The 11168-nt window shown below is 48.5% G+C and overlaps 1 protein-coding gene across 2 annotated transcripts in view; it reads left to right on the plus strand.

Annotated features, from left to right (window-relative positions):
- cdh24b (cadherin 24, type 2b) overlaps positions 1-11168 on the plus strand; it is a 46399-nt gene that overhangs the window by 20877 nt on the left and 14354 nt on the right. Inside the window, exons 1-2 of one of the 2 annotated variants that reach the window (XM_076972847.1) lie at positions 1123-1199; positions 1426-1607. In XM_076972847.1, coding sequence (XP_076828962.1) covers positions 1196-1199; positions 1426-1607 — 186 coding nt within the window. In that variant the 5' untranslated portion in view covers positions 1123-1195. Of the gene's footprint in view, positions 1-1122; positions 1200-1425; positions 1608-11168 lie in introns of those variants that run through there. The other variant, XM_076972846.1, reaches the window with a different exon arrangement.

Genomic DNA, 11168 nt, shown 5'->3' on the forward strand with positions numbered 1-11168 from the left:
CAATAAAGATGTAGAGCTGTAAAGATGCATGACAGTAAAGATGTGGGACAGTAAAGATGCAGGACAGTAAAGATGCAGGACAGTAAAAATGTGATACAGTAAAGATGTAGAGCTGTAAAGATGCATGACAGTAAAGATGCGGGACAGTAAAGATGCAGGATAGTAAAGATGCGGGACAGTAAAGATGTAGAGCTGTAAAGATGCAGGACAGTAAAGATGCGAGACAGTAAAGATGCAGGACAGTAAAGTTGCAGGACAGTAAAATTGCAGGACAGTAAAGATGCGATACAGTGGAGGTTTCCTAGCAACTCACTGCAACTTCTCAAGGAATTTGATCATTTTAAGGGAGTTTACAAGTGAAAACAGTCTTTTGGAATAGAAGTCATGACTGTCCAGACAGTAGTGCATTAGTTTAACACTATGCAGGAAATTGATACAAAAGCTGTCCATCAATATTCCATCAATCAGTGTGTGTGAAGCCAAGATGTGCTGGCAAGGAGACCCTGCTGGCAGTATAGCCAAGAGCCTCGGATAAAAGGGAATATGTCAGAGTCATCAAATCACCTGCAAGATGAATTTAGCTTGTTAGTTTTTACCTGGTTAAACGTTAGTAATCCTGAGGCGAATATTGGTTAGAACAAGCTGTGCAGCTAACATCATCCAGATGTTTGTTCCACATGTAACATATGGGCTCCACGTTTCATAGAAACAGTTCAGTTTAGACACATTATCCAACAAAAGATCTGCCTAACCATGCAGCTAAGAGAGATGAAAAACCTCAACATGCATAATCCTCTGGTGATGACATTGTAGGACATTACAAGTTTAACCAGCAGCAGTTCGCAGGATTAGCGAGTAGGGAATACAGGGACACGGCCTAGGATCAGAAGAGAATGTAGCTTAAGGCTTGAGTGGGCGGGGTCAGAGAGACGGGAGTGGGCGGGGTCTGTGAGACTGGAGTGGGAGGGGTCAGAGAGACTGGAGTGGGCGGGGTCTGTGAGACTCGAGCAAGCAGTGTTCAGTAAAACCTGAGTGGGCGGGGTCAGCGGGACTGGAGTGGGCGGGGTCAGAGGGACTGGAGTGGGCTGCAGCTGGGTTAGTGAGGCAGACGTGCGTGACGCTGTGTGGCGGAGCGCTGTAATTAGGGGGCCTCTGGAAGTGAAGGCGCGTGGAGGAGTGCTAATGTGCTGATTTAATGGGTGAGTCAGAACGGCAAGGTCATCGGACTACTGTGTTACCAGGGAACACACCACAGGATCCAGATGCCAATCACGAGAGCTCGGGCTCGTTAGCCACACGGAGGACAGAAGGGGAGGTAGCTCTCATTGGAAGAAAGCTTTCATGTAACCGGTTGGTGTGCATGTGAAATCTTTTCTTCTCTCTCTCTCTCTCTCTCTCTCTTCTCTCTCTCTCTCTCTCTCTCAGGCACCTGGTCGTTCTCTGTCTCTGAGCTGACTGTGCCGGGGGCGGAGGTGGGCCGGATCTCAGCAACAGATGCTGACCTGGGAGAGAATGCCAAACTGGAATATACCATCTTGGAGGGGGAGTCGGGAGACACCTTCAACATTACCGGCGCCAATCAGGAGGCCATCATCATCTTAAACAAGGTGGGAAGAAAGCTACATGGAGAAAGTGGACTGGAGAGAGAGAGAGAGAGAGAGAGAGAGAGAGTGTAGTGTGTAGACAAAAAACGCTGTCGTCAAAATGGACGTGATGCAGGAGGTGGGGGTTTGGGCTAAGGGGGGTGTGGGCGGGACCAGTCACGCACTTGAGCTGCCCAGTGTCATGGGGAAACATGGTCCTTGAGAAAAAAGGTCCTCCATAAAAATGTTTGTGTGGGAATGAGAGTTCTGCCTTCAGTGTGAGTCAGAGCAGCTGAATCAACTCTTTCTCAGTCTGTGAGCAATCTGCACACGTGTGTGTGTGTGTGTGTGTGCGTGTGTGTGTGTGTGTGTGTGTGTGTGTGTGTGTGTGTGTGTGCGTGTGTGTACGCGTGCGTGTGTGTGGGGAGCTCAGTCTCTGTCGTCGGGGATGGCGAAGAGTGAGTTAGATTGGAGATGATGTATTGTGGGTTGTGTGTCACATGTAACTGTAATGAGACGTGACTCTCTAGTGAGTCTCCTGCTTCTGCATGTTAAACATTTTTATGGACATCGTTGGCTTCTGGCCAGAGGTGTCACACACACAAACACACTGTTTATTCACTTTAGAATAATATATTTGTTTCAGAATTAGCACAGTGGACTAAAGAATGAACTTGTGTATGTATGCATTGTTGATGAGTACTATTAGTGATAATGAAGCTTTCTGTGTGTGTGTGTGTGTGTGTGTGTGTGTGTGTGTATGTGAGCTTGTGCATGTGTAAGAGTGTGTGTGTATGGGCCCGTGTGTGTGAGTGTGTGTGTGTGTGTGTGTGTGTGTATGTGAGCTTGTGCATGTGTAAGAGTGTGTGTGTGTGTGTGTGTGTGTGTGTGTGTGTGGGCCCGTGTGTGTGTGAGTGTGTGCCATCATTACAGGCCCTGGAGGTCTTGGCCAGATAGTATTTAAAAGCATCGGCTACAGGTGTTACGCTCGCAGGGTTTGCAGGACAGGGATGTGGTGCATTGATAAGGAGAGAGAGAGAGAGAGAGAGAGAGAGAGAGAGAGAGAGAGAGAGAGAGAGAGAGAGAGAGAGAGAGAGAGAACTGTGCAAGCAGAAGGGGACAGACAGAAATAACAGTGAGGAAGTTAGAGAGAGGATAGATAGACTGATAGAGGGATAGATGGGAGGATGGATAGAGGGATATGTAGGAGGATAGATAGAGGGATAGATAGAGGAATAGACAGAACAGAAAGTGCACATTATTTACATTACTTTACATTACTTAGTATGCTAGGTTTTTTATTGATTATTAAGTATACGTTATATAGACTAGTACAATATTTCTTTATGTGGTACTGTGGAGTCAGAGCTGTTTTTGTGTTTAATTAAAATAACATGTAGTTACAAATGCAAAGACTGATATATCTGAGTGTTTCCATGCCTACGCTTTTTGTTATTTTTGAGGCTGTGTACATGTAATACAATCTAAATGTTACATATTCATCAGCAAGATCAGGTTATCAGCAGGTTCCTCACTTTGAAGTCAGTAATGGTGTCTGTGTTGTAGACTACAATGGTGTCTGCATCGGTGTGTGTACATGTAATCAAAATGTAGCCCGGCAGCAAGGGACTGAAGCAACCAATCAGGACTCAGGACTGAAACGACTTGGTCCAGACAGCTCCGAAATTGGACACAGCAGAAACGGCTATCTGAAGTAAGAAAACAAACACCTCCAATGCTCTGGACAACGAGCAAAGCTCGACAGCAGATGAATCACCCGAACACGCGCACAGAGTGTCCAGACAATCTCCTGCTCGAGGGAAAGTGCGTGCGTATGAATATGTGTGTGCGTGTATATATATATACATAATATATTAACTGCTGCAGAGACTGTGAGCATGTGTGTGTGTGTGTGTGTGTGTGATGTGTGGACAAAGTGAGAGTCCTTAGACAGAAGGAGGTAACGTGTCCAAGTGTCTGCAGATGTAAGCGGCGAGGCCGTGAGGTCTCTGGTAACTGGTAGCCCTGCCTTGGGATGATGAGAAGGCCTACACACGGACACGTGTCCGAAGCATCGAGACGGCTAGGGAACTTTGAGGAGAAAATCTCTCGCGCATCATGTTCTGATTTCACACGCCGGTCTGCACGCTACTGCCAAGCGCTGGCACGACGCCTTTGGTGAAACGTCTCCAGGAACGCTGTGAGAACATGGCGGCGACGGTGGTTAAGAGCTCCTTCGCATCGACGAGGTGTGAAGGACTTGCAACCAAAATCCCAGCGTTAACCTCCCTGTCTGCCTCATTCCTCCATTATTTCCCTCCCAGCACTCGTTCAAAGACATAATTAAAGCAACAGATTCGAACACACGGGCAGCCTTCGTGGACTACAGCTGCGGAAACAACACGCACGTAACGGCGATGCAGATATTCAACGCTGAATTGAAGCGAAACGCACTCCGTATTACGTGACATGCAAGCCGAAGACAACTGCGGTTTGTTAAGACGGGCCTGAAACCCAAACACAGGGCAGTCAGTCTGAGATCGGTGTTGCAATCGAGAAACACTGAGTGTTTTAGACTCACTGTGTAGAGAGACAGATCAATTCTGCCCTGGCTCATTGGATGGGCAAATAAGCAGGTGGAATTATGGGTAAACGGAAGAGCTAGACCCGTGTGTTTAGTCCCCCTTTACCCCCAGGTTGTGGCGTACAGACGGTGCGCGTGCCTGACGAACGCTCAGGTGTTCAGCTTGTGTTTTACAACGTTCTCCAATAACCCTGACGAGAGAAAAAGCAGAGGAGGAGTCATTAGTCTTACTGTCTGCAAGTGTAACAGGTCTACCTCAGCCCGTCTGACGTGGGCTCAATACCTGCTGATGGCATCGCGAAAATGCAAAAGAAAAGACAGGGAAGGCGAGAGACAGAGAGAGAGAGAGAGAGAGAGAGAGAGAGAGAGAGAGAGAGAGAGAGAAAGGGAGAGAGATATAGAGTTAAAGGGATAGATAAAGGGAGAGAGAGAGATGGAGCGTGAGATAAAGGGAGTGAGAGAGAAAGAGAGAAGAAAAGAGAGGCAGACATTGCTGCTATGAGAACAAGGTAGGAGTAACTGAAAATTAAGCTTTAGGAGGTTGAAAGGGATTTAGCCTTTCAGAGAATCCACGCGCAGCTAATCGAAAAACAGGAAAGATACCACTCTAATAGAATTAAAACAACACAGCGTAAAATGATCGCTAAGCTCCTGCTTGAGTTCTGGCCCACTAAGCAAAACAAAACAAAAAACAACAACAAAAATACACACAAGCTGCTCAGATGTGAGTCAGTTACTGGGTTTACACTGGATTTACACTAGGTTTACAGGGGTGCGACTGTGTGTCAGTTACCGGGTTTACACTAGGTTTACACTAGGTTTACAGGGGTGCGACTGTGTGTCAGTTACTGGGTTTACACTAGGTTTACACTAGGTTTACAGGGGTGCGACTGTGTGTCAGTTACTGGGTTTAAACTGGGTTTACAGGGGTGTGACTGTGTGTCAGTTACTGGGTTTACACTGGGTTTACAGGGGTGTGACTAAGTTACTGAGTTCACAGGGATGTATGACTGCATTACAGAGAGAGAGAGAAAGAGAGAGAGGGCATTTGCAAAAGGAGCAATTCCTGTCATGACGATGTCAAACACAGACGCACACACACACACACACACACACACACACACACACACACACACACACACACACACACACACACACACACACCTATATATAAAGGCTTTATGTCTCGTCCCTTAACACTGGACTGAGAAGGCAGTGACACTCATGCCAAAATAACTCTTACGAAATTGAAAAAAAGGACAAAACAGAACGAAGAGAAGCGGAGAGATTCTGCCCTCTGTGATATGGCAGATTAATGTGAGCAAGTGTGTGTGTGTGTGTGTGTGTGTGTGTGTGTGAGTGAGTGAGCATGTGTGTGTGGGTGAGCCAGGACTGTTGCCAGGGAAGCTGGGGTCCTTAGCACTGTGTCTAGCTGCTAGCAGTGTCTCCATGAGAAGGTGGTGAGAGTGAGCGCAGAATCCTCCATCCATCCATCCATCCATCCATCCATCCATCCATCCATCCATCCATCCATCCATCCATCCATCTCTCAATCCCTTTCTTTCTTCTTTTCTCTCTCCCTCCGAGTGGTTTTAGAGCGTCCCGGCCTTGAGGCTCCGCTCCTGTGAGCGGGAGCTTCCTGTTTCCCAGGGGCCGAACGCAGAGGCCGTTTGGCACGTTGAAAGGTCACGTTTACACCTCCGTGTCTGTCTTCCTGGGCATGTGACTCCAAGGTCGCTGCCCCCTGACTCACGGCTGCAGAATGTGGACGTAGGAGATCTGCTGTGATGAACCTTCTCAGGAGAAACACCTGCAGCTGTAGACTTGAGTTCTTCCTCTAAACCATGCTGAGAAACTGTACAGCTCTTACAGTAGTCTATGGAGCAGCGATTCTCAGATATGTAATCATTCAGTCTGTGCAAGGTTTGGGGTGTGTGTGTGTGTGTGTGTGTGTGTGTGTGTGTGTGTGTGTGTGTGTGTGTGTGTGTGTGTGTGTGTGTGATGTTTATTTATGGACTATATATGGATGTGTGTGTGGTTGGTATGTGCATCTGTGTGTGAGTCTGTAATTTGGTGTGTCTATGGGTGGTATGCTGTTCTGATTAAGCATATGCTGATTGCGGGAAGTCTGAGTGTGTGTGTGTGTGTGTGTGTGTGTGTGTGTGTGTGTGTGTGTGTGTGTGTGTGTGTATACCTTTGTGTGTATGCTTTTCCGCATCAGCTCTTAGTGCTGTGATCAGCTCTCTATTGATGTCAGCAGATAAAGTTTCAGCCCACCAGATGCACGTGCACATCTGTAACATCAGGTGTGGGATCTCCGCCCACCGTCTCTGCTGCCAGACCTGCTACTGCTGACTACTCTTTTCTGTGCGTTAAAATAATATCTTTTTTTTTTTCCCCTCTTCTCCACGACATCAAAAAAAAAAAAAGCTAAGCTTTGCATCACTGCCACCTAGTGGGCAAGACAAACTCCCCCCGGCACGTGTGTGGCAGACGCTGTCGCTAGGCAGGGGTGGGTGGAGAGGGTGGAGGGGGTGGGTGGAGGTGGGCGGGTGTCGTGTTCCCTCCAGGCTGTTTGGCTGGCGAGCTCCAAGCATGACACTTCAGCCGAGTCACTGGGAGGCGTGGACAGGGGCGGGGCCAAGCTTTAGTGCCCCGCCCCTGGCCGTTATCCAGCTGCTCGGAGCCGCTAGCGAGCCGTGACGCGGCGCTAGTCACGGTGGAGCAGATGCAGGGGCCAGACAGGGAGACGCGGATGTGCTAAACGTGTAATGGTGGTTTTTGGCTGCCGTGTCCCTGCAGCTGGGAACACCAGGGGGACGTGGGGGGACGTGGGGGGTGTCAGGGTCCCAGTGCTGCCATGTGCTGTAGCCATAAAGAAGCAGCAAACGCCCAGTCAACAGCCTGCAACGCCACTGGGATTACTGGTGTTTGTTTTTATACTGTGAGGAGAGATTGTGTTCATCTCCACTGAGGTGGGAGAGTGAGAGAGAGGGAGAGAAAGAAAGAGATGGACAGAGACACACACAAACGGAGAGAGATACACACAAACACACACATAGAGAGAGAGAGACAGAGAAAAAGAGACACATACACAGATAGAGACAGAGACACACACAAAGCACAGAGACACAGAAACAGAGAGAGACACACACACAAACACAGAGAGAGAGGGACACAGATACACACAAACAGAGAAAGAGGGACACACAACCAGAGAGAGAGAGGGACACACAGATACACACAAACAGAGAGAGAGGGGGGGACACAGATACACACAAACAGAGAGACAGAGAGGGACACACAAACAGAGAGAGAGAGAGAGGGACACACACAAACAGAGAGAGAGAGGGACACACAGACACACACAAACACAGAGAGAGAGGGACACACACACAAACAGAGAGAGAGACATAGAGGGACACACAAACAGAGAGAGAGAGGGACACAGACACACAAACAGAGAGAGAGAGAGAGGGACACACACACAAACAGAGAGAGAGAGAGGGACACACACACACACACACAAACAGAGAGAGAGGGACACACACACACACACACAAACAGAGAGAGAGGGACACACACACAAACAGAGAGAGAGAGGGACACACAGACACACACAAACAGAGAGAGAGAGGGACACACACACACACAAACAGAGAGAGAGAGGGACACATAGACACACACAAACAGAGAGAGAGGGGGACACAGACACACACAAACAGAGAGAGAGAGGGACACACAGAAACACACAAACAGAGAGAGAGAGGGACACAGACACACACAAACAGAGAGAGAGAGGGACACACAGAAACACACAAACAGAGAGAGAGAGGGACACAGACACACACAAACAGAGAGAGAGAGGGACACAGACACACACAAACAGAGAGAGAGAGACACACACAGACACACACAAACAGAGAGAGAGAGGGACACACACACACACACAAACAGAGAGAGAGAGGGACACACACACACACACACACAAACAGAGAGAGAGAGGGACACAGACACACACAAACAGAGAGAGAGAGGGACACAGACACACACAAACAGAGAGAGAGAGAGACACACAGACACACACAAACAGAGAGAGAGAGGGACACAGACACACACAAACAGAGAGAGAGAGGGACACAGACACACACAAACAGAGAGAGAGAGAGACACACAGACACACACAAACAGAGAGAGAGAGGGACACAGACACACACAAACAGAGAGAGAGAGGGCGTGGCTGAAATGGGATGGAGTTGAAAATGCACCATAGATGAGAAGAAGTGATGAAGGGGAGGTGTGGGGAGAAATGGAGCGAGGGAGTGAGGGATGGAGAGAGAGGGAGGGTGGGATGTGTGAAACGTCTGGAGACTGTGTGATTGGGAGAGTGTAGAGAGTGTGGTGAGTGTGTGGCCTAGGTGAGTGTGTGGCCTGGGTGAGTGTGTAGTCTTGGTGAGTGTGTGGTCTAGGTGAGTGTGTGGTCTAGATGAGTGTGTGGTGAGTGTGTAGTCTTGGTGAGTGTGTGGTCTAGGTGAGTGTGTGGTGAGTGTGTGATGAGTGTGTGGTGAGTGTGTGGTCTAGGTGAGTGTTTGGTGAGTGTGTGGTGAGTGTGTGGTCTAGGTGAGTGTGTGGTCTAGGTGAGTGTGTGGTGAGTGTGTGGTGAGTGTGTGGTCTAGGTGAGTGTGTGATGAGTGTGTGGTGAGTGTGTGGTCTAGGTGAGTGTGTGATGAGTGTGTGGTGAGTGTGTGGTCTAGGTGAGTGTGTGGTGAGTGTGTGGTCTAGGTGAGTGTGTGGTCTAGGTGAGTGTGTGGTCTAGTTGAGTGTGTGATGAGTGTGTGGTGAGTGTGTGGCCTAGGTGAGTGTGTGGTCTAGATGAGTGTGTGGTGAGTGTGTGGTCTAGATGAGTGTGTGGTGAGTGTGTGGTCTAGGTGAGTGTTTGGTGAGTGTGTGGTGAGTGTGTGGTCTAGGTGAGTGTGTGGTCTAGATGAGTGTGTGGTGAGTGTGTGGTCTAGGTGAGTGTGTGATGAGTGTGTGGTGAGTGTGTGGTCTAGGTGAGTGTGTGGTGAGTATGTGGTGAGTGTGTGGTCTAGGTGAGTATGTAGTCTTGGTGAGTGTGTGGTCTAGTTGAGTGTGTGATGAGTGTGTGGTGAGTGTGTGGCCTGGGTGAGTGTGTGGTCTAGATGAGTGTGTGGTGAGTGTGTGGTTTAGTTGAGTGTGTGGTGAGTGTGTGGTGAGTGGGTGGTCTTGGTGAGTTATGCTTTTTGGAGAAATGCCTTTGGTCATGTTCCAAAGTAAAGTGCTGGAGAAGACATTGACCAGGACTCAGAGACTCAGAGAGAGACTCAGAGAGGGACTCAGAGACTCAAAAAGAGACTCAGAGAGAGACTCGGAGAGGGACTCAGAGACTCAGAGAGGGACTCAGAAACTCAGAAAGAGACTCAGAGACTCAGAGAGAGACATTAGCCCTATCCGGACGGGATTAGTTTCTCAGGGGGTCCTGGGGTAATTTTCTCTTTTACGGGGGGTCCTCTGTGATTTTAATCCCGTCCGGAACGAGCATGTCCGTGTTTTTCTCAGACGTCCTCAGAGAAAATTACAGGCGGAATTACCTACTGTTTTTCGCTGTACTCCGTGGTCGTCTGGTAATTTTAGTCCCGTCCGGATCCACATGTCTGAGTTTATACATGCAGACATCACCTCGCGTTTAATAAAACAGCTATATGTCCACTGCCACGCACCGTAGTTACACGTTGGGCGCGCGTTTTCACGGAGATCCACGTAAAGACAGCGGCGAGCGAAAATGGATTTACTGGATTTTTAAATGGATTTATTTTATTTTATTTAACGGATTTATTTAGCTATTTACATTCATTAGCGATTTTTTATAATGTGTTTTCTGTATTGGTTTAACAAAATAGCTTAACTTAAACGGAGATCTTAAATGCTGAACTGAACAGTAGTAAAGTTAAAAGTTAAAAAGGAATCATCAGAGTTGGCAGTGTGACATTATTAAACATGCTATCACGTGACAAGGCGATGTCATGTGACCGAGAAAGCCAAAAACTCACGGGTCCTCCTGTTTTTTCAATTGCTGTCCGGATGCAAGAGTTTTATCACTGAGTACAAGGGTGAAATATTTTTCACAGACGTCCCCCTGAAAAACTAATCCCGTCCGGATAGGGCTTAAGAGACTCAGAGAGAGAGTCAGAAACTCTGAGAGTCTCAGTGACTCAGAGAGAGACTCGGAGAGGGACTCTGAGACTCAGAGAGGGACTCAGAAACTCAGAAAGAGACTCAGAGAGGGACTCGGAGACTCAGAGAGACTCAGAAACTCAAAGAGAGACTCAGAGAGAGACTCAGAAACTCAGAGAGAGACTCAGAGAGGGACTCGGAGACTCAGAGAGAGACTCCTGGGAGACATAGAGGCAGAACAAGGTGAATCGAAGGGGCAGTGATGGGGTGTGTGTGTGTGTGTGTGTGTGTGTGTGTGTGTGTGTGTGTGTGTCTGTCTGTCTGTCTGTGCGTGTGTGTGTGTGTGTGCGTGTGTGTGTGTGTGTGTGTGTGTGAGAGAGAGAGAGGGGGGGGGGGGGGTTGCTCTGAATGCTTGCAGTTTGTCCTGACTGTGTGTGTCTATAGCACAGTGTGGTAGGAGCAGGACCCTGAGGGCATACACACCAGGCATACACACCAGGCATACACACCAGACATACACACCAGGTATACACACCAGGCATACACACCAGGCATACACACCAGGCATACACACCAGGTATACACACCAGGCATACACACCAGGCATACACACCAGACATACACACCAGACATGCACACCAGGCATACACACCAGACATACACACCAGACATGCACACCAGGCATACACACCAGACATACACACCAGACATACACACCAGACATACACACCAGACATGCACACCAGGCATACACACCAGACATACACACCAGACATGCACACCAGGCATACACACCAGGCATACAAACC

This window comes from Brachyhypopomus gauderio, chromosome 14, assembly GCF_052324685.1.
Source record: "Brachyhypopomus gauderio isolate BG-103 chromosome 14, BGAUD_0.2, whole genome shotgun sequence".
Lineage (NCBI taxonomy): Eukaryota > Metazoa > Chordata > Actinopteri > Gymnotiformes > Hypopomidae > Brachyhypopomus > Brachyhypopomus gauderio.